This window comes from Mugil cephalus, chromosome 1 (assembly GCF_022458985.1).
Source record: "Mugil cephalus isolate CIBA_MC_2020 chromosome 1, CIBA_Mcephalus_1.1, whole genome shotgun sequence".
Taxonomy (NCBI): Eukaryota; Metazoa; Chordata; class Actinopteri; order Mugiliformes; family Mugilidae; genus Mugil; species Mugil cephalus.
Window position 1 is genome coordinate 22488481 of NC_061770.1, and position 23952 is coordinate 22512432.

General features: G+C 40.3%; 1 protein-coding gene across 4 annotated transcripts in view; it reads left to right on the forward strand.

Annotated features, from left to right (window-relative positions):
• The window catches only part of prkcz (protein kinase C, zeta), an 88154-nt gene that overhangs the window by 42200 nt on the left and 22002 nt on the right, over positions 1-23952 (forward strand). For 3 of the 4 annotated variants that reach the window (XM_047603906.1, XM_047603934.1, XM_047603924.1), the window contains 12 exons: positions 66-151; positions 250-381; positions 1936-2017; positions 4034-4092; positions 4224-4418; positions 9877-9974; positions 10627-10713; positions 14882-15017; positions 15198-15285; positions 15686-15805; positions 19542-19621; positions 20709-20798. In XM_047603906.1, the coding sequence (XP_047459862.1) occupies positions 66-151; positions 250-381; positions 1936-2017; positions 4034-4092; positions 4224-4418; positions 9877-9974; positions 10627-10713; positions 14882-15017; positions 15198-15285; positions 15686-15805; positions 19542-19621; positions 20709-20798 (1253 nt within the window). The remainder of the gene's footprint in view (positions 1-65; positions 152-249; positions 382-1935; positions 2018-4033; positions 4093-4223; positions 4419-9876; positions 9975-10626; positions 10714-14881; positions 15018-15197; positions 15286-15685; positions 15806-19541; positions 19622-20708; positions 20799-23952) is intronic. The other variant, XM_047603916.1, reaches the window with a different exon arrangement.

The following is a 23952-nucleotide window of genomic DNA, read 5'->3' on the forward strand; positions in this document are numbered from 1 at the left end:
TGTGTTTCCACCATAGAGAAACCTGAAGGTTGTCTTCCTCTCTCTCTTCATCTCTCTCCTCCTAGAATCAATCTATCGCCGCGGGGCCAGAAGATGGAGGAAGCTCTATCGAGTCAACGGACACCTCTTCCAGGCCAAACGCTTTAACAGGGTGAGTTTCTTCAGACGTCACACTCTCAGCTGATATATTGACAAAAATCAGCCACAACATTATGACCGCTGACAGAAGAACGTTGTGTCCTCTCACAGAAAGCCTACTGTGGCCACTGTAGTGAAAGGATATGGGGGCTGGGCCGGCAGGGCTACAAGTGTATCAACTGCAAACTGCTGGTCCATAAGCGCTGTCATAGACTCATCCCCCAGACCTGCCAAAGGCTTATGGTGAGTAAGTCATCACGCCTCGACGGCATCGTGCCAGCCTGCCACATCCAAAGTCAGCACGCTGTGGAATCAAGCTAGGTGGAGATTACATCCCCTCAGGAGTATTATGAGATAACAGCGAAGTCAAGTGGAACACGTTTTATGCACTTTATGGATAGTTTTATAAAAATGATTAGACTTTTATTTATTCCACGGGTACAATTTGTCAAAACCTGACACCTACACTACCTGTAAAGCAGGTTGGTTAGACATTAGGGTGTGTTATACTTGCTACAGTGCAGTTATAGGAGACTGAAACCTGCAGCAAAGATCCCTCTGCAGCCAGTATAGAGCTGGGGGGGTCAAATACAGCCCAATATGATGTCTAGTGGACCAGACAATTAACATAATTGCAAATTAACCTATAAATAACAACAGCTCCAGATGTTTCCTTTGTTTGGTGTAAAGAATAAGAAGAAGTACATTTTATGAACAACCTGAAATGTCTTAAGAAAAGTTAAATATGGTTTCAGCTCATTGCTGCCACCTGCTGGTTAGTTCTCTTAGGTTTATGTTATGTCCAAAACTCTTAGTGGAGACGATAGGAATAGATGATAACTTCACTTAATTTGGATTTTCTTCTTCTTCTTCTTTTTCGTCCTCCTTCTTCTTCTCATCTTACTCTTCATTCTCTCTTCCTGTTTCCCTTTCTTCTTCCTATTCCTCCTTCCCCATCTACTTGTCCTCCTCCCTCTCCTTCCTTTATCTTGTTCTTCTCCTCCTCTTCCTCATTCTCCCCCTTCCTTCTACTCATGTTCCTCCTCATCCTCCTCTCTCTCTTCCTTCCATTCTTCCTCCTCCTCTTCCTTTTTGTCCTTCTTCTTCTTCTTCTTCTTCTCATTCTCTCATTTTCATCTTCCTCCTCCTCCTTTTGTCCTTTTCGTCTTCCTCCTTCTCCCCCTTCTTCTCCTCTTTTCACTCTTTGTCCTCCTGCTCATCATCTTCCTCCTCCTTTTCACTGTCCCTTTTGTTCCTCCTCCCCCTTCTTCTTCTACTTTATTCTTTCTCATTTTCATCCTCCTACTACTACTACTAAAAATTGGTACTAATGATACAAATGTGACACGAGGGAAGAATCATTTACACCAGTAAAAGATATGAGGAGATAGAGAAGTGGTTTTTCTACCTCCCGTTCCTTCTTCTTTTTCTTCTCCTCATGCCACCGAAATGAGACGTAACACAAAGCGATTCAGCCCGTTTGAGACACACAAAGCAACACTCAGCCCCTGAAGGCTAAAATCCTGATTAGGAAATCAATGCAGTGGATACGGTGTTTGGTACGACGGCCGTCTGCTCATCTTCACGGCCACATAAGTGACAATACACGTTGTCATTCAGACTCTCTTAGAGGAACATTTCTGTACATTAGCTGAAAGCCAGTGTCCTTAAATGTTCCTTAAATCCTTGCTCACATGATCCATCGCACACAGCCGGAGGAGTGTAGAACCACAGGTGGATTATTTGGGAGAATATGTCGGAGACTATTTAGGTGAATGTTTGAAATTCTTTGTTCAGGATCCAGTCATGCCATCACAGGAGCCCCCTTCAGATGCCAGGAGTGAAGAGGTGGATCTTCCACCGGAGGAGACAGATGGGAGTAAGATATTTAAGCCCTCTTTTCGTTTATTTATTCATTTTTTAACAAGGGAGCCGGATGATTACATGTTTGCTACACATCTCAATGCTGGAGAGCAACTAATCCACAACTGATACTAACAATAAACTGAGTAGATTGTAAATACAAGTTGTGATTTGATTTCAGAGAAGTCACGTTGTTGTTATAGTTTTTATTATGATTGCTGATATTATGTTATGTGGCTTTATCAGGGAACTAATCCTGCAGATTAATCGGTCTTAAAAATAACCTTTCGTTATCGCCTTAGACCTGTTGCAGTACCAGTTTCAGAGTGTAACAACGAGAAAGACATTCCAGCTGAATATAAACCTGTAGCGGCTTCTCCATGTGACGGGACTTAGTACTTCTGTTTTTTTTTTTTGCTTTGTTTTTTTTAACGTCTTTTTATTTGGTGCCACTGGTCAGTGGGTGCCATGCAACCGTAACCATGGAAACGTGGCTTTTGGTTCACACTTATTGGAGCCGTGGCTGCAGAATTGTCTTTATTTTTTCGTGGCGCTGTCTGACTTGCATTTGAATAAGGAGAGGCTTCCTTCTGAGTAGCAGTTTGTTTAATGTGCACAATAAAAGAAATGTTGACACATTTTCACCTATATTGAAAATTACTGTAACTATGTTTGAGTGCACCAGCGTAGGCAGGTGTAAGGTAAACGCAGGGGCTCATGATCTAACCACATACTGCTCTCTGATGAGCTTCAGACTCTTAAATCCTATTAAAAGGCGACTGGTGGAGTGATGTTTTGGACTGTTTGTGGTGTGACTTGCTCTGAGACTGACTCATTGTGATGATGATGTGAGTTGGTATTTCCCTCAGGATTGCCAGACTTTATTTTGTGTACTACGACCCCCTCTACTGGCCATTGCAGATAAGCACGTTACATCTGCAAGTGCACATTTATTTTCTGTCTTACAGGAAAAGTATTTCTTAAAACAAGATGCATTTACGTGACCCACAGTTTAATCAGAATGGAGCTTGTTTGACATTTTCCAAGTGATTCTGTCCCCAGCTTTATTGAAAACAGTGAATTCAGTTTACCTAGATGAACATGATCAGGATGACCCCTTGTTTTCTGTGGTTCTGCCTGCAAGGTTTTCACCTTCATTCACTTTGTAGTTGTTTTGTAATCACAATGTTTTTTCACAATAAGAATCACAATGTTTCTAAATGAAAGAAATCACTGGATCAACTGGATTAGGCCATAGAGGGTGTGCACTGACGTCACTTCTGTTTGAGGCCATGAGTGGCAAAAACATGGTGACATGTATCAGTAAATACAGCGAGACCGGGAAAAATGTGGATTATCAGATCAAATTAAGGACAATTGGACGCAACAATGATCCATACAAACTAGTTTGTATTTGGAAAAGTGGCTTAGCCTCAGTTTCAGTTAGTTTAAGTAGGTAAATTTAAGTAAATGTAGCTAAATAAAAGATACTAACGCTGAGAGCTTTTTCTGAGAAGTAACGTTAGTCACACAATACTGAAGCGTCTGACCAGACGTTAAAAGAATGTCAGCCCTCCAGAACGTAACTTAAGGTGTGACTTCATCAAAAACCACAGCATAAATTAATATTATCTGACAGTAAATGTGAACCATAACACCAGGTTACTGTGTCCAGTTGTTTCTTCTTAATGCCGCGATCCATTTACGTCTCTTTTCTCTTCAGCAAATATCTGTAAAAAATATATCTCTGACTGCTTTTGAAATCTGTTAGTTCCGTCAATTGCACGTTTTTTAAAAAAAAATAGTACAATTTAGACGCTATTAAAGCCTATGATTCAAGCTAATGCTGCTAATCTCCATCCTCAACTGTCCCTTTTTGCCACTCAGCGGCCGTAACCATGGAGACATCGTTAGCTGTGACGTCACATGCATACCCTCTGTTAGAATCAGGGTTAGATGGACAAATCATGGTTTAAATCAAGTAACTGTAACAGTCTACAAATGGTCATAAAAGATCTGCTTCTGTTTTTAGCAGTACCGTTTTTACCGCACAACTGCGCCGTGGATAAAACCGAAGATGCAGATTCAGAGGTGAGAAGGGCTTTGAACCACCACAGAATTCCCTGTTCATCATTCACACCTTGTGTTATATGTTATATGATCAGTACCTGGTTCTTAACGTATCAGTGATCTCACGCCATTCTGACCTCCGTACCCTCTAGGACATCAAAGAAGTTGTAGACGGCATCGTCGGCATCAAGCTGACCCAGGGCCTGGCTCTCGGGCTGGGAGACTTCGACCTGATCAGGGTGATTGGGCGCGGCAGCTACGCCAAAGTCCTGCTGGTTCGGCTAAAGAAGAACGAGCAGGTGTACGCCATGAAGGTGGTGAAGAAGGAGCTCGTCCACGATGATGAGGTGAGACACTAACACCTGGGATGTCATGTATGTGAGAAGGGTGCGGGGAGGACATGTAAGATAGACCAGATACAGCTCCAGGGTGTAGGGTGTAGACTTTTTATCATACCAAAGGAAAGTGAAGATAACTGTTAACAAAATATATTAATTAGCGCCCTTCCTCTTTGTTGTACTTCATGTGCAAAGATGGTTCTTTGTGCATAAAATGTGCATAAATTCAGTATGTGCTAGCACCGTGTACCATGCATATTTAAACCAGTACAGCAAAGATACTATCTGTCCATATAGAAAGGTGTAGATGGGGGCTCATTTCAACGCACTTGACTCATCCTCACTAAGTAGCATCTGCCCTCCAGTTTTTAATTAGAGAAGTAAACCCAAGTTTAGTGTTAGTCTGGAGATGAGGAACATTTGTTATAGCATTCATCGATAATTCTGGTCGTATTTGCTATAGAAAGACAGAAACAAAAAGCTCAATTTAAACCACTTTATATAGAGTAAAGCAGAAGTAGAAGCAGTTTTTTCCCCAACTTTATTGATAGCACTGCATTCAAAAACACTAACTTGAAGTTAAAAAAAAGATTGGAGTGAGACAATAATTAACATTACACACACTTCATAGCAGGTCAGATTAATATGTAATGCAACAGCCTGGCTTTCGTTATGGGCTAGGCTAAATCGTGACTGAAATTACTTTAAGTTAATCGTTATTTGGGGGATCTATGTCCCTATCCCTATCCCTATCTATCAACTTTTCAAAGTAACACTCACGGTCTCGGAGAGTGAGTGTTTTCAATATGTGTTTTTCTCGTCCATTGTTGCCAGAACAGTCGCTAACCGCCGTTTACAGGCCACAGTGTTTGAGATGTTTTGCCTCCAGCTAAGCCCCGCCCCTCAAAAAACTTAAAATAGTTTACAAGCTGTGAAGGGGTCTACGGAAACACACAATGGCGACTGCCACTTGCTATGCCAACCCCCCTGTAAAGCGGTCCAGTGGGACCATGAGAGTTAATACCAGTAATAATAGTAATGATAAGTGAAGTGTATAATCTAAAATTTCTTTTCTTTTCTTTGTATTAATTAAATAAAAAACGCAAGCGAATCATCAATAACATGGCTTCACTCTTGTTGCAAGATGGCGCCTCCTGTGTCTTTGGGAAAATAGCTTCAGTTTGGCCAGTGCAACTAAGTAGAGACACATCGTCCATATGGTTCAGAAACAGAAGGATGAGGACAGAGATTGAAATGTGTTATGTTTGTCTTAAGCCTTTATTTCTACACATGTAGAAGCAAAACGCTGCAGGGAGCTTCCACTATTTTTGCCTTTGGGATGCCCAGAAACACACAGTGTCGAGGTGACATTGCTTGAGGGGGTCAGATGGATGGATAAACCGTGTCAACACACGCTGGGATATGACTCAAGATTCTGCAGCTGCTTTTTTTTCCACATAAATCTGCATGCAGGCAGAGGTTTTGTACCTCTGTCCTATTTCCCAGCTCCAACATGCATCAGCGCTCCAGAAAAAATCAGCAATTTGATCACATTCCTCCCCCCAGAGTGCCACATCCAAGCTGCCGTACCTTGACTACGCTTTTGAGAGGTGGAACAGAACATGTTCTTGACTCAGAGCGCAGTTTAATTGCTTTGACCTTGTATCCCAGGCTCCCACTGATTAGAATTAGCAGAACAGCAGGCTTCTGGTTTGTAAAAGATCTTTTACGGGTTAATATCGTATGCATTAGTTTGAAACTGAAAAAAAAAAAAAAAATGTGGAAGGCTAAAAGTCTGTGTTCAGCGTGAATTGAAAGCTAATGAAAAGCATCTTAACACGACTGAAACTGCAGTTTTCAACCTTGTGAATGATGATCTAAAAACCAAAACGGGTTCAGCTTCATTTTGAAACTGATAAAAACACTCGTATACACATCGTGATGGTGACTTTACACCCACTTTTGTGAAATTTGACCACACGGGCATTGAGTCGTGTGGTTTTTGGCAGCGTTCTCTCAGCTGAAATTCTTGAAAACAGACTGGGGGGATGAATCAGCTGATCAACACAGTCATAACTTTAGCCTACTGAACTCAATTCATTCACTATACTCATTGAAATGTTGGCAAGAAACTTTCTCACCACTCCGAACCTTTGCACAATTTAAGTTTTTTTTTGTGGCATTGATCATTAAATAAATGTCTCTCTGTTTGTTTTTTGGTACTCAAGAGCAACATTTACGAAGGCCCTGGACCACATTTATCCCACTACTGCAAGAACCTACTTGCATTTTGTTAATAATGATGCTGAAGAAGCAATTCACGTTATTAAAAACCCAGGACAAAAAAGCTTAATTTATCAATTTAGTAATTTTATTTGATTACACCTTTTAAATAAGATATTCAGGGACGTTTATTTCCTGTCAATCATCATAAATAAAAAGATAGATACTGAAGAGACTCTTAGGAGATAATGTTTTATTAGTCAAGGTTCTGCTGGATGATACACTGGAGACATATGCATCGGAGGATAAATCTCATCATGCATAATATTCACAGACACCTTCCTAATGTTGTGTAGGTGTTAGTATGGACATAGGTCTTCTGAGGGTCTTTTCAGGTTCTTTTAAGGTGGAATTAAAAATCTCATTCAGATTAATTAAACTCCTTTTGCAGATTTGTATTGATGCTTAGCAGTGTCTTCACATCTTTCTAGTTAACCAGAGGTTATGTGGTGTGGTGATGATGGGATGTTGTAGTATTCACAGTTAGATGGATGGCTCCATGTCTGTAGTCATGTCAGGTTTCTGGTGGTGCTGTAATGATACCAGCAGTCACTTTTTTTCCATCCATTTTCAGATTTTATTATTTAAATTTTTACTCGTACAACATTACCGGGTCTTCTATTTAATTTCTGGATTTATTTAGGACTCTTTCCTACTTTAGTAGGGAAACATTCCAGTTTGTGTGTGTAAATGTGTCTTTGACCCCCGGAGTTGGCCTGGATTTGTGTTTGGGACTCATAATAATTAAATAATCAGAATCAGAAAATACTTTATTTACTTTAAGATAAAATAAAATAAATCGTAAAAATATAAAATATTTTATAAAAATATACAAAAATATAAATATAAAATATATAAATATATTTTAAAATTAAAATAAATACAAATATAATAAAAAATGTTCACCATTGTTTCTTTGTAAAACAGTGATTTAACGTTGAATCACAGTCACTCGCTGGAAGCTGAGGCAAACAGAAGCATGATCTTTAACTCATATTGTATTTGTTGCTGTAAATAACTGATCTGATGGCCACGTGTACCATTAGGATATATTCCTATTACTTTACTGTTTGTGTCATAGTAAACCACTAGAAGGTGGTATTGCTCAACATATAACGCACCATTCAATGGGCTCATGAAGAGAATCAGGAAGTGATTCATTCCCCAACACATCTTCAACTTCAATTCAGTTTCATGAAACACCCCCCAGAGCAAACACTGGGGCGACAATGGTGAGAAAAAAATGGAGATGGGACGGAAAAGAAAAGAGGACAGGGTGAAATCATATATCTGGATCAGGCATACATGCAGCATATACAATAAATACAAAGGAAAGTACAAGTGATGCTTGACACATGCAGAGATTGTTAGTGGATAAATAATAACGTATGAGATATATTAAAAGTTTAGTGGGTTGTTAGAATAAACAAGAGCACATGGGTCTAGAATTAAAGCTGAAACGAGTAATATTAGATGACGGCATATTTTTCATAATTATTCATTCCACAAGTAACAATGAATATACCAGAAGGAATTTCGTAGCATGTGCGCAGTATGTGGTCTCCATTGTCATTAACTATTAACCGTTCCAGATCACAGCATGGGGGACTAAAAAAGAAAGGAAAGAAAGTAGACCCACTTGATCATAGCTCACATAAAAACATTAACTATCATCAATTAAATGACACTTTAGAAATCAGCATAAAACATCCTCGCCTCAGGCTTAACTCTCTCACTAACTGCAGTATGATGAATTAAAATTGGTTCATAACAATATTACATCCTCTTTGTCTTTATTCCAGGGAATCTGATTCATGATTTTCTGTTTTAGTTACAGTATTACTAGTGCACCGTGTCTGTATTTCACATCTTTTATTCTGTCTTTTAATGTGAAGGAGTTTATGATATCAGATTTTAAAATGATAGTATAGTGCTATGCAGTGGAATCATAGTAAACAAAAGCAATGTCACCATGAACTAACATACATAGTATTAATGTTTGACCTATAATTGCGTAGATTAAAGTCTTTAAAGTTGTTCCCCTCGTTTCCTCTTCACCACCAGGATTGATGTTCTGCAAAACCTTGTTTAATATCATGTTTTATATTAACACAATATTAACAATATTAACAGGTCAGTTTAATACATCTTACTGTTTTGTTTGCCTTTAGTTTGTGAAATAATGAAGCACTTGGTGCAGCAGAAACACTTTGGAAAGCAAGCAAGCTCTCAAGTGCGGTCGTAGTAAAGAATTGCACCCTGCAGAGGGCAGTAATACCTTATTGTAGCATAAAAAGAGCCAATAAATTCCCTAAAGAAGAAGAAATGGATCTTTTAAACAGCAAGATCCCAGGACAACTGCACAAGCGTCAAACCTTCATCAGCAATAGTAACATGGGTGGAGGCTGGAGAATGATCTAGAGAACGTTCTGTACGTCTGTAATATTATATATTTTATTATGATGTGTACCATGGAAGTGGGACCCAAACACAAGAGGAGGCAGGAACAGGACGTAGCTGCATTTGTGGGGAGGTGCAGGTCAGGCTGTGGCGTTAGCCTCTGCTTAGGGTGTGGTCTGCCTGTAGCTTTGGCGTCAAATTGACGCAAAAGCATAAACCACCTATTGGTCTCCGGACGTTTCACCGCTCACCAAAGTGGATTCCTCAGTCGTAAACGAGTGGTTTGGAGCTTTGAGTTTAATTAGGACCATCTGGAGGTGGTGCCCGTTTGAAACCGTAGTTTGGTTTTAGAAACCTAAACTTTAAACTTTTAGAGTTAAAGGTGCATCTAAAACACGTCAGTCCTGGTGGATTTGGCTGCATCTCTAGTTACTGGTGGTAAGGACTGAAAGATATCTGGGGCAAATTTATTTTTGTTTTAATAAAACAGTGACGCAATAATTGGGACTTTATTCTTTGAGCAACTGCGATCCCTCATGAGTGTCAGGGAGTATCTGGTGGAGGCTTGGCGACCATCTTTTGGAACACCGTCCAAGGTCAGCCAAGCTCAACAGTCTCCGAACAGTCCTGTGCGAGGATCGTTCTCCAGACCGACTACAGTGTATCTGTGGCATATGTCTCCGTTTGTCTGAGGAAGCCTATTGATCCAATGAATTGATTGTTAATACATTATCTTTCCCTCTTTGCCATCGCTGTCTCCGTCTGTCTCTCCTCACCTCTCCAGGATATCGACTGGGTGCAGACAGAGAAGCATGTGTTTGAGCAGGCGTCCACCAACCCGTTCTTAGTTGGCCTCCACTCCTGTTTCCAGACAGAAAGTCGGTAAGAGCGCGACGAAGATGACACTCTGTGAAAGTCAAAAGTCAAAAAAAACACTTCAGTTACTATACCCGATGAACAGTTTACATTTATCTTATACTGATATAGTTCATCTTCATTTCATGACACACACTCACTACTTAGAAGCATTGTGAAGAATTTCTGCAAACTCAATTTTAATGCAAGTGCTTTTTAATGAAGCTTTCAGCACTAGACTTTCATCAAGGTGAGAAAATCTCAACATGACACGAAATAAGAAGCACTTCAAGCTCATGCAAGGTTACTATTAAAGTCACACACTGGCTAAAGCACATATGCAGCTCTACAAGATATCTAAATTGATCATAGCAATACCCTTGAAGTCTTGGGCTAATTCAGTGTAAATACACCTGACGTTAAATGATTCATGAGTGGAGAAAAATCATTTATGCTCTAAGCGTGTATGCATGAACTACATCAGGCCATTCGTGCACGTTTAAAGTTTCTTTAAAAGACTGAAATATACTCTGTGGAGAAACAGACTGATGCAAGTATTAAATCAAAGTGGGTTAAGTAGAAGTAGTGCACGTGTGTGTTAAAACAAGTCTTTGTTAAACAGTATCAGTGAAGAGTTTGTGATGTTTTTTTTTCTTCTTTTTCTCACTGTGGTTTTCAGGTTATTTCTGGTGATTGAATATGTGAACGGCGGGGACTTGATGTTTCATATGCAACGGCAAAGGAAGCTCCCTGAAGAACATGCAAGGTAAACGTCTAGATAAACAATATCTCTTTCAGTTGAGTAGAAACTGTCTGAAGATGCTGAGCCTCAAACCACAGGAGTAAGCGTTACAGCAGACGGCTGCAGGAAAAACTCCCTTTTTGCAGAACCCACTTCTGCAAGAAGGAGGGGCCGTCTGCTTGAGGCCAGATGAATAGAAAGACACCAAAGGAGGCAGATGAAACTACAGAAAAGAAAAGACACAGAGGAAGCTGCAGGAGAATTCACCGTACATGCATTAAACTGTTTGATACGGAAGAGTATTAGGGAGTCTCATGAGAAAAAAGAATAGAGGAGGTAGTTTGTTTCATCATGCACTTTGACAAAAAAGTCACAATTTCAAGAAAAAAAGTTGAAATACAACTTTTGAATACAACAGTTTGAAAGTCTACTTCATGACAATATATTTAGACTTTTTTATTGAAAATTTCAAAATTGAATTTCAACTTTTTTCTCAAAGTGCATGATGAAAAAAAAAATCTACCTCCTCTGATTTTGTTTCTCATGGGTGGCCCTAATACTCTTCCGTTGTTTCATGCATGCATATTGTGCTTCTTTCCAAAGACAGAAGAGTGCAGTATGTTATGCAAATCTGTCACTGGTCTTTTAGAATCATTAACAATTAATAAAAACATGAAAATGACATTCAGCCTAAGCCGAGCAAAAAATTATGCTGGTCAATGAACACCGCAAATCATGATAAGTCCACCAGCGGTTTACAGAGTGGATAATTCAGGGCTACAGCCAGTCCTATCCATATGTTTCATCAAAACGTAGAAAGAGTGTCTGTGCTAGTTCCACTTGTGCTGGTAGCTGAAGGCTATTCTACTTTTTGAGACTCTAGAAACCACAAGTAAGACTGCACGTTGAGAGCAAAGCCATCTATTGGAGTTCTGTAGTGTGTAAGTGGAAGGATTTTAAATTAAGTTGGAGTTAAATTGGAGCTAAACATGATCTCTCTTTCTAATTCTCACAAATTCTCTTTTAAATTAGCTTTAGTGTTATTGGGCATCTTAATAAAACAGAGTTACAATGGTCCAGCTTAAAAGCGACAAATGCATGAACAAGCTTTTCAGCGTGTCTTTGTTTTTTCCTGACTTAGATGATAATTTGCTTGTGAAAGAAGATAATCCTCATTTTACTTTGTATATCCTGCTCATCAATAACTCCAAGTGTCTGCACAGTAGCACTGGAGGTAAGTGCTGGGCCTTGTGAGGGTGTCCTGTGGTGTCTGGAAACAGGATGTTTGGGTCCTATGGGTTGAGGGGAGGGGTCTCCTCTCAGATACTTGGTCAGTTTGGGATCTAGTGAATTTGGAGGCCAGGTCAACACCTTGCGCTGTTCATCAAGTTTTTTTGAGCTGTTTCTAAAGCTGTAATCGAGGAGTGTCATTGCTGTGTGGTGGGGGTGGCTGGCCTGATTTACAAATGAATACCAGGTCCAAAAGTTTTCCCAGCAGAACATTGAATCGTCACAAGATGGTTCAATGTTCTCAACTTCTCCTTCCAGTGGTTTTAATGTTGTGGCTGATCGGTGTAACTTAATGTGGTTTAATACGATGCAGTGTTAATTAAAATGTCCATATTGGGTACATTTCCATTCGCAGGGAAATTAAATTAAACATCTGTTTACTTTTCAGTACCTTTGATTTAGATGGGTTATGATCGATCAAAGACGCTGCGTGTCCAGGTAGTATTTTTAGAGAGATATTGCTTGGTTCTTCCCCCATCCTTTCTCAGATACTTAATAAAACTACTGCATATCTGGACAAGGGCAAGTGTAAAACCAAAGTCTCGTGGGAATAGGCTCCACAACCAGAGGATCAGAGCATGAGGTTGAAGTGTGTGCTTGGCTGAAGATGCTTTTTCTGAAGGTTTCTTCCGTACGTTCGGCGGAGCACTCCTCACAAACTAGTCTCTTTGGATGTGGTAATGTTGCCAAAACCCAACTTAGCCCTCTTCTTTTTTTTTTTTTTTTTCCTGTCTACTTGCGTAGCACTCCAACGACAGCTCTGATCAATTCTGGATCAAAGGCTGGCTAAATTAGAACGGCGCCACTGGGCCCTGATAAGCCTCTGCAAAGCAGCATGTTAATCACTCATAATGATTGTACATATTCATGAGCCGGGTTCTTAGAGAGAGCCGCATTCCCCCCGTGCTGTGGGGATGGTGCTGCTGATAGCGCGCGGCTTCAGAGAGACGGCAGCACAAAAGTGTACAATCAAGGCCATCATTGTGAAAATGTTTTAGGAGTGAATACGGATTTATAATACGCATTACGTACACATGAAAAGAAAACGGCGCGGTGACTCACCAAAGACACACACCAAGCACATCTAATCGCGGCCAAAAGGGTTTAAAAGCTACAGCATCTGATCCGGGGAAGCTGCCTTAAGGTGCTGCCGCTAACATCTCGGTGCCAGACAGCCCATTGTGCGCTGGCATGTGAAGAAGCTTAGGCATGTGAAATTTTAGGTTTCCATCCGTCACACAATAAGATCAAGTCATTCTGCAGCAGCACAGTGAGCCCAAATATCCCGGCAACACATCTTCAGTCACAATCAATCAGGGAATCGTGGAAATCTTCCCATTGAACCCACTTTCAGGAACAGAACGTTTAGGCTGAAGTAATACAGACGTACACTTCCTACAGCGGGGTTTTAATTCACATGTGAAAGGGCTGTTATGAATAGAACTGTGGTGCCAACTTATACGTCTTACAACTATTGCAGCATTGGAGAAGAGCAGTAAAGCAGTAAAATCACAAGTTGTGGTGGCAGGGTCGGGCGTTACATGGAATGAATTCAATGAATTTGAAGTTTTTATTTTTGTTTTTAAGCCTGAACCCTTCAGCTGTGACTACCAGTTCTCAGCAGCATAAATTCACTATTTATAAGGTCTAAACTGGCAAAACTCATATTGTCAAAGTGCAAACAGCACAAATAATGCAAGAAGGGCCAAAAATAATTCATCCAAAAACTTTTTAGGTGGAGAAGCATTGGGACTAGATAAGTTTTACTTCCTCCCACTCCTTATCTTATTTTGAATATATTCAAAATAAAGCCCATTTAATCATTGTTCATTTAGTTTTTTCTTGAATCTTATATCACCTCATTCATTAGGTGTGAGAGTCTCGTATAATTCGGATCAAACTTCACGTCAACTGGCTAATACATGACAACAAAAGTCTTTTCCCCACAGTTTCACAATGTATTATAAAAATAATTGGTACATATAATCAGGTACATATGACTAACAATGCTAATGGGAGGCTCAGCAGAATAATCTATATCTGAAAGTATTTTTGTTGAGCTTCTCTTTAGACCCAGTGTAGATGATGCAACCTTGAACTGCTTGAGGATGTGTGCTGCTCAGACTAAAAGGCTATGAATGGAAAATACGGAACCTCATCTAGGAATGAATAAACTGTACACATTATTAAATGAGGGTGCAAAGGAGTGATTTTCAATTAGAAGACTTGCAAGTAATATAATCTGTAATCTAATAGCCATTATTTCAGATAGAATTATAGTATCTATCTTGTGTCTTGTGCCTTTGAAGAGTGTAAGCAACGACAGTACTTTCGTCTTTCTTCTAAAGTTGTTGGTTTATCCTCTTCAATGAGGGAAGAGAGCCAGATTTGATGAGCCAAATGTTTTCCTCACCACATTCATATTTATTTCTATAGTGGTTCAGTAGTCTCACACAAGGAGAGAGGGTTAAACTGTTTGGTGAAGTCAATCTCAAAGCTAAATCTCGCTAACACACGCATACCTACCAATTAACCTAAAGTGCTTGTTTTTGAAATGTGGGAGGAAGGGGAAAATCCAGAAAGGCAGAGGGAGGACATGGAAACCTAGAACCTTCAGTGCTAACCGCGGCACATTGTAAACCTTTAGCAGATGTAAATAAGTTAGAATGAGTTGGGCAAATTCAAAGTTGTGAAAACCATGGTGTAACCTTAGAACCCTTTCTCGTTAGGACAGTATCCCCCCACAATTGTCTGACATAAAATGAGAATTTTGTCTGTTCGATTCAGAAAAACTGTGCACAACATATCATACCCAACTACCAAAACTACAGTTTAGATCTTGTTGTTTTCTAGTGGCCTGCTGTGTGCTCTAACTTTCTACATTTTTTTCGGTTCTCCGCAGATTTTATGCGGCCGAAATCTGTATCGCTCTGAACTTTCTTCATGAAAAAGGAATCATCTACCGCGATCTGAAGCTGGACAACGTTCTCCTGGACCACGAGGGACACATCAAACTCACAGACTACGGCATGTGCAAGGTAAGACACGTATTGATTTCTGTCAGTGGACTATGCGAGGCACCGTGGGGAGTGATCAATAATTCAGAGGGTCAGTATTAACGTGAAGACTCTTACTGGGTCTTTACTACATCACATCATCTACCACTGTCTCTTTCGTGTCTTCTCATGTTCTTCTTCTCCACCGACTCCGCTATTCAGGAGGGGATCAGACCAGGTGACACCACCAGTACGTTCTGTGGAACTCCCAACTATATTGCACCTGAGATTCTCAGAGGAGAGGATTACGGTGAGTACAGGACACTTGTGATTATTCATTCTGAGTAGTGTTATGGATTAAATTGAGTATTCATTTCAATATTATGTATTATTTAAATTTGAGCTTAGCTGCTTTCATATAGTCTATCAAATAAGCCATCCAATTGGAGGGTGCAAAACTACAGCTCTGAGGTCAGGATTTCAGAAAGAGATAAATCTGTGTTGTCATGAACACTAATGATGAATACAAAAGATGCAAGTAACGTTTACAATTAGTGATTAGTGCCTGAAGATTTTGCAGAGTTCTGCACATGCACATGACGTTTAACTTGTCTTGTATTTATTGATGTGAAACGTAGAATTAATTGAGCAGTTAATTTCATGCCACGTCCATTCAAATTAATGTTATTTGTCTTTCCGTGATCTTCCAGGCTTTAGCGTGGACTGGTGGGCTCTGGGCGTGCTGATGTTTGAGATGATGGCTGGGAGGTCCCCATTTGACATTATCACAGACAATCCTGATATGAACACAGAGGAGTACCTCTTTCAAGGTGAGTCCTTTCTACCTGTAAGGTGCACACTGCACAAAGGATTTCAAAGATGATCTTTGAACTATTACTGAAACCAGCTGTTATGAGGCATTGTAGGATACAATTAAGCTTTATTGGTAATTTTTTATAAGTGACGGCAAAGGCAGTCATTTAACTGATGGTATATCAGATAAGAATATGATGTGATGAATATGTCAAACAGACCACAAGTGGATGAACTATTTTTACATAATGAATTTAGACCTACCATGCAGATGTTATCAAAATTGCATGAATTTACGGATGTGGCAAAATGCACCCAAATCAAGGTATTCTGCCACTAATTGTGACTGTTGCAGTTGATTTTCCTACAGTGTGTTCTCAATTTTAGTTTTGAACTGAGAAAATGTCGTGCAAAAGTTATAAATACTGTTATTTGATTTATTTTATGCTAAATTAGATCAATATGTCAGTGTTTTTAGTTTGAAGAGTTGTTTTAATTCCTAAGAGATACTTGGAATGTGCAGTGTCCCAGAATTTGACTCAGTTGTCAGAAAAGTGTATTTCCCAGAGCACCAACAATATGGAAACCTTTTGATTTTGCACCCTGTCTCTGGATCCTGCATGAATTCTGCTGTAAAATGGAACTGTGCAGCAACAGCAAGTGTAAATTTCACTTCACACTGATGCTTATAGTTGCTGTTGTTTTTGGTCTTTGGTCCAAACACAGTTTCCTGTAAGACCCATCTTTGTGTAGACATACAGAGATTTTTACCTGTATTTTCACCCTCATGTGCGACCAGAAGAATTCTGATGCTTTGCAATGCTGCAGTTTCAACGTTATGCTAATCGTGACCATTTCAGTTGTGACCCGACTCAAATCTTAAATGTCGTGAGATGACCTGTTACAGAATTCCCTGGAAAACACTGTGATGTGTTCACACCCTGACAAATCATGTCTGTCTTTCTTTTTGCATTTTTTTTTCTCCGTCTGCCATATGGTACCCTTACATAGTACTTCCTCCCTCTCTCTCACAGCCACCCACACAGTCCTCTTCCCCCGAAATTCCTCCATACCACAGTGTGGTGCTTTAAATGTCTGTGCCTCTCAGAAGCTGTGACTGTCGGGAGCATAGTGCTGCACCATGGCTAGCATCTGTCACCAGTAGCATCATTTCATAGCAGTCTTGCTGGTAAGATGCTGGCAGATCAGCAGGTTCATGGATGAACACCTAAGAAAACCGAGCCTTTCACTGTATGAGCCACGCAACCATATGCCGCCATGCTAGACCTTGTGCCAGACCTTGCTTTGGGCATTGGTGGACCACATGCTACCCCCAGTCACCTATGGACTTGCTAACATGTGATTCAGTGGGGAAATCTGCCACAAGGTGGTATTCACATGGAAACATATACTAACTGGAATATCACTAGGGATAAGCATCTATTGATACCGATGCCGTTATCGATTCTGCTTATCGACCCAATTGTTTATCAATTCCCTTATCAAATTCTTATCTTATCAAACTACTGTGAATTTTTGGTCTACAAACGATAGGCGATTTTGGTTTCATGTAAACAACTAAAATTTATTAAGTTTCTAAACAAGGGATAAGACCTTGTGTAAGTAAATAAATAGGAAATTGGTATCTGGATCCTCACTAGCACTGCTCTTCTGAGACTTAGCGGTAGTTTCAGTTGTTGACCGGAGATTGCCGAACACATGGCTCTGTTGGTATTTAAAGCCGTACGTTGTCAAGGATTGCTTCAGCATGTTGGTGGTGTTGAAATTACAGTGCTGCATAAGTTGCATGTTGCGCTGTTACAGTCCCTTCTAGTGATGTGTAGCCACACCTTAGATCATTTCAGTCTCTCTTCACGTCTTCCTTGTCGTCATGTGAGCATCACATGATGTGAATGGCGTGCTTCGACATAAAGACTTGTCTTGAAATTAGCGATAAGGGGAATCAATAAGCATGAAGGCTAATGCTGTTGATGAAATGAAACAGTTGAAACCTGTTTTTTTTAAAGTTCTCGATGCCCATACCTAAATAAAACTGAAAAGTCTTACAACTGTGCTGGGCATATTATTTGATCGGCAGATAGTCTGACTCATGAAATACAGACTGTAACTACCATGGAGAGGTCGGCAATATCTACAGAAATGCATCTATACAAATGTAGATAGAGCAATAACTCTCCTTGTCCAGAGTTGCCTGGAGGGCATACTCACAAATCCCCAAAACTTCCATGGTGGAGTTCTCCCCGAGGAACAACGAGATCATCTCCATGTCCCTGTGAGTCACTGGGGAAAAGGCTGGGTTAAATAGCAGGTCGGAGTACCCACTCTTCTAGGAGTCTCTGGCTGTGGAGTCCTGGAAGCGATTCCATGCGGGCAGAGACTCGCAGAGACTTCAACACCCATGTGGTCAATGTTTCAAACTTGGAGAGAAGAGAGATCATTCCTGATCTCAGCAGTGTTATGTTGTTGGTTGTATCATCAAAACTGTGACTGGACTAGAGAGTAGTAGAGCTGTCACAACCTGGTAATGAGTTGGATCAGGTTGGGTCAATGCTGCCGGACAGACCTGGTAGACCCATAGTGACAGTGAATGAGGATTGTCTGTCCATGACGTCTTTAAAACTTCCCTTATGTAAGAGCTTCTCATGAATCCCTGGGGAGGTCGGGGATATAGAATCCGAGTCCAATTCCTCAAGTGCTTTCACGAGCTTTGTTCAGAAGCTTGTCTGTGCTTGTCGTAATGGCCACTTTTGATCTCGCTGATGGAAACTAAAGGTGAACAAAGCTGTCAAGGTGGAAGGTTATGATGGCAGGTTTGAGCAATGCAGGTTCCATCTTGACATGGATCCTCACCCTAGCAAAGTTGCTAGGGTATCATGGAAGTTTGTTAATCCAGTCTACATGTGTTTTCTGGACTTGGAGGTCTCTTCGGTCTCTTGGAGGCCATCTTCGGTCTTATTGCCCTCTGGGGTACTCAGGGAGTATGGGGTACAGGTGCCCTTGCTAAATTGAGAGACCATATCCTAGCCACAAATTCAAGCATGTTCCTGGTAGGTGTTGGACTGCTTCTATGACTGCCCCTGGTCCCCAGGCATGTCTATGGTAGCCTCAGAATTGCATCTCTGCTTTTTGCAGATTATGTAATTCTGTTGGCTTCATCAGCGTGCATTGCCAAAGTGCTCAGTTGAGGTGGTTCGGCCAGCTGGAAGGAGACCCTGTGGCAGTGCCATAATGCGCTGGAGGGATTATATATCTGGCCCGAAATGCTCATATCCCTCTAAAGGAAATATAGGGGAGAGAGAAAGCTGGAATATCTTGGAATTTCTTGTTTATCCTATTGCTACTGTGATTCGACCTCGGAGAAATGGTGGAAAATGAATAACTGAATAGAGCAACAGGGATAAAAACAGTGTGATGGACAAATCTATGTAGCAGTGCTCCATCCTTGGACTTAGGTTTTGAGGAAAAACAGTTTTTCGGTGTATTTTCTGTCTCATTAGTATAAAATTGTTGCCGTGGGAGTCTCAAGGCTGTTAGTAGAAAAATAAAAAGTGAGTGAAAGAACACAATAGCGTCCTCTATTACGCCTCCCTTCCATCCTGCAGACGTGGTCACCCACAGACCGGTTGGACTGAATCATCCTCCTCCCTGCTCACGACTGTACTCTTTAATTTCTCTCCCTCTCCCTCTGTCTCTTTTCATGTGTTACTTTCCTTCTTCTCTCTTTGCCAACAGTTATTCTCGAGAAGCCCATTCGCATCCCAAGGTCTTTGTCGGTGAAAGCTGCCAGCGTGCTCAAGGGCTTTCTAAACAAGGTGAGAGTCGTTCAGCCACCCCCCCATCGCCGTTCTGTCTTGAAGTGTGTCTGTGCCCAAGAACTTAGGCTGTTTTATGGATAACCAGGGAGTGAAGGCCGTCCTATTTGACTTACGGCTGCCTTATTATATGTTCGTCCCTGGGTTATTCTATATTCTGTAGTTTAACTTGTGTAAGCGTTTCTCAATATAAGGGTCAGAACTACTTTTCACCACTTGCCGTTAAAGCTAAATATGCTATTAACTGATTGTTTCTGATTATAACTACAAATAATCAGGCTTTTACAAATTGATGTGACAATTAAAAAAACAATAAAAAATTAAAGGATGGTTTACAGGTTTAGGTTTCCTTATCTAGTATTGATTCCATTAAATACAAGACTAGAGCCAGGCAAAGAAATATACAAGACTTAGAGGATTGCTACAATAAAAGCACACAAATAGAGATAAATGGACCACCATAATCAAAAATGAAATGTGCATGTGAAGTCAGATTCATAATTTTTATTTATGCGCTCGATAAATAAATAAAAAATCGAAAGAATTTAAATAAATCGCGACGTTATGATGATTAACTACACATAGAAACGCTGTGCTGTGGTCCTCTAAGAATATTCTGATTTTTAAAAGATTCTTACAGGTACAGGGAATACCAGCATTTCTGTGTATACATGTGCACTGAATATTTATGCGCTTCAGCCCCTCGCGTCATGTTTTATGCAACAAAGCTGTGTATGACGTCTGCAGTTCATGCAAAAATCTTCGTAGCTTTTCACTTTTCGCCCTTCCTCTTTAAGTTATCGCCATAATTGTAGTAATGAAAAGAGCACAATCTGCAGTAGGCAGCCTTACATGGCCATGAAGTGTAATGATAAAAACACCTAGGGCCTACATTATTAACCCACTGCTTTATTCCCATTGTATGTCAATTATAATAAGATAAATATGATCTTTCTGTCACTTCTAAAGAATAATCTCATATTATATTATATTATATTATATTATATTATATTATATTATATTATATTATATTATATTATATTATATTATATTATATGTCTTTCAACAACTGTTTTGGTCCCAACAGGATCCTAAGGAGCGGCTCGGCTGCCAGGTCCAGACGGGCTTCACAGATATCAAGGCACACACATTCTTCCGCAGTATAGACTGGGACCTGGTAAGAGCTGAATTAGAGAGACACTGTACAAAGAAAACACACTGTAAATGTACAGTAGTAAAATATTACTACTTATTAGAAATTGTAAAATGATAATATCCAAACATCTTATAGAGGGTATAAACGTGACGTCACAGCAAGCGAAGTCTCCATGGTAACGGCCACTGAGTGGCAACAAGTGACAGTTTGAGCACTAGTTTGAATAATAGGCTTTAATAGCGTCTAAATTGTAAAATTAATTTAAAAAAAAGATGAAGAGCTGTTGTGCGATTTACTGAACCAAGAGCTTTGAAAAGCAGTCAGAGATATATTTTTACAGATTTCTCCAACTGCTAAAGAAAAGGGAAGTAAATGGATCTGAAAAAAAGGCACCAAAACCTGGTGTTGTGGTTCAGGTAATATTAAATTATGCTGTATTGTTTGGAGTATTTACCTTACTTCTTAAGTTATGTTCTGGAGGGCCGTCTGTTCCACTTGTCCAAATAAAGGGGTCCTCTAGTACAAAGCTGTTGGAGCTGTGTTGTATAAAGTAACAAAAGGTCATACTGCAGGATAAGAATAGTATTTCCTGTCGTTGAAATCGGGTCCATATAAATATCAGAAAACTGATTTCTGGCCACATGTCAGTGTTCGTGGACCATTTGTTATTTCGTAGTTCGTATCATTGTCCAGTCCAATTGTCCCTAATTTGATCTGATAATCCACATTCTCCAAGGTCTCCCTGTTTTTACTGATATACTTCTCCATGTTTTTGCCGCTCAGTGGGCGTGGACCCAGGCGTTAGTGACATCAGTGCATACCCTCTACTATTCTCAAATATTTACCTAAAGTGATTAAAGGTGCAAACATGGACCCTCTCAACCAGCCTGTAGCACAGTTTTATACAAACTAATACAACCTCTCTCTTAAAAAGGACCAACAGTTAATTAACACTAGTAATATCAATTCACAATTCACACTGCAATGTAAGTAAATCCAATCCACAGCTACAGCAATCTATCAACAGACAATCATATGTAGCATAGTATGTGGAGAGTAAGTATAGGTGGATGAAGTGGTTTCTCGAGTAGTGGTTTCTCGAGATAAACAGGATGTTAATTGGCTTCGGCCTATTTAGCAGGTGTTTCTGAGAGCATGTGGTTAGTCTGAGAAACAGAGAAAATAACAAAATCCTTACTGGTTTGAGGAGATAATAATCTACTGTATCACACAAAGATGCAGCTGCAGACTCTCAGATAAAGCAACTTATTGGCCACAACAGCAATAGTGTTCAAAGCTAACACCGATAAAGTATTAACTGTGGCAACGCTCCGAGTCACGTTTTATGGACTAAGCAACAACAACATCAAATGTAAACGCACTTTAACCAAACTCTGTGCAGACGTAAGCCTCTTACTGGGGGTAGCTTGTGGAGGCGATCAGGGCGTGTTTCTAGTTCGGCCTTCAGTTCAGTTTAGGGATGTTTTCCTGTGTAGTGTCGAGGGTTACACACCAGCTGATCTTAGATGCATCGAAAAGAATCAGCTGACTCTACTTTGATTATAAAGCGGGGCGGGCTAAACGTCTTAAATTCTGCACTGGAAGAAATAGGAGAGTTCCTCTGGATCCCATCACAAATAAACCCACTCTCAATGTTGCAGTCTTTCCGATTATCATGCCGTGGTCCTCAAAACGATTCCCTAATTAAGTATGTCTGGTTTGTTTAAACTTGTTTGGTTTTTCGGTTTCATCTTGCGATCAATTTTCTTGTTGGATTTTAATTTCTCTTTCTACCTTTCTGTTCCTACCTCTGTGATTCCACCATAGACCTTATAAAGATGGAACAGCTCCTTAAAAGTGAAGCTAAAGCAAGTAGAGCTCCCCCTGGTGTCTGGAGGCTGCAGTATAGGTCATAAGCTCCACCCCCTCCATGTTAGTGGATAGCACTTTTTTTGTCAAGGATGGTTTCTGTCATTTAAGGCAGTTTATATAATGTTGGTGCACGATCAAGTGTCCATCTTTTGGCTAAGTCTCGTTTTGGTTAGTTATTTGACGCCATGGAAACAGGATGTGATATAATGGCGACTTTAAGGTGGACTGTGTATGATCCAACATTTACTAACTGGGGAAGGTAGAGCAGAGCGTAGCACTAGTTAAATGAAAATGCTAGTGAGTCTGGAGGAAGCATAGCCGGGGCATCGATATCGACCGTATTCATCCGACTGTAGCTGCAGAGTCGCAAGATGGCACCGCCCATATCCCTGGGAAAATAGTGTCAGTATGGCCAATGCCAATCATTGGTCTCACCCGTCTCTCGTTATTCCATCAGACTGTGTGTATATATAACCCTGCCTTTGTCTTTGTCCTTTGTCAAGTCGTCCGTGATGTTAAATCCTTACCCTCCTACGCTCGTGCTTCATTGTGTTTTTGTCTTGTTTTTTTGGATACTCTTCTTTTTCTGCAGCAGCTTTTGTGAGTATTTATCAAAGTCATTTTATTTCCCACCCCCTTCATTCCCATATAGTGTCCTGCATTTGGGTCGTCCCTCCTTCCCTTGCTACTAGAGATCGACTGTAAGACTAATGCTAATAAGCTAAACGTACTTGGCTGAGAAGAACCACGGGCCAAAGCAGACTCCTCCAGCACTGAGCTGTGATTGAGAGAGTCATGCACGAATAAGTCATTGACAGATTTGCGTCTCTCAACGTGGGGCAGCATAGAATAGGAGTCTGCAGGGTCTGTTGAGTCCTAAAGGAGATGCAAAGGATAGAATGATGTCTCTCAGGCAGGGTTGCCTATCTTTATTGATATCATATCTTTATCTTTACTTTGGTAGGGGGGTCTGATGCTAGAATTCTTTGAGTACAATAAATGTCTATGTTTTTGGTTAAATTATCATTGTGTCATTTTTATCATGTAAATGGAGGTAGAAAAAACAGTATCGGCTCCAAATATCGGCTCAGAAATAAACGGCAGCACATATCAACCAATGCTGATGTAAAACAGATCGGTATCGGCAATAAAAAAACCCAGCTCCTCCGGGATGTTGCGGGCCAAATGTCTGACAGGTTTCAAAACATTAGTCTTTTAAATAGACCATACTTGGAGAAAGTGGTCTTACAAGGTCACCAATAAATGATGCAGCATTGATCAACACAAATAAAAGACTCAATGC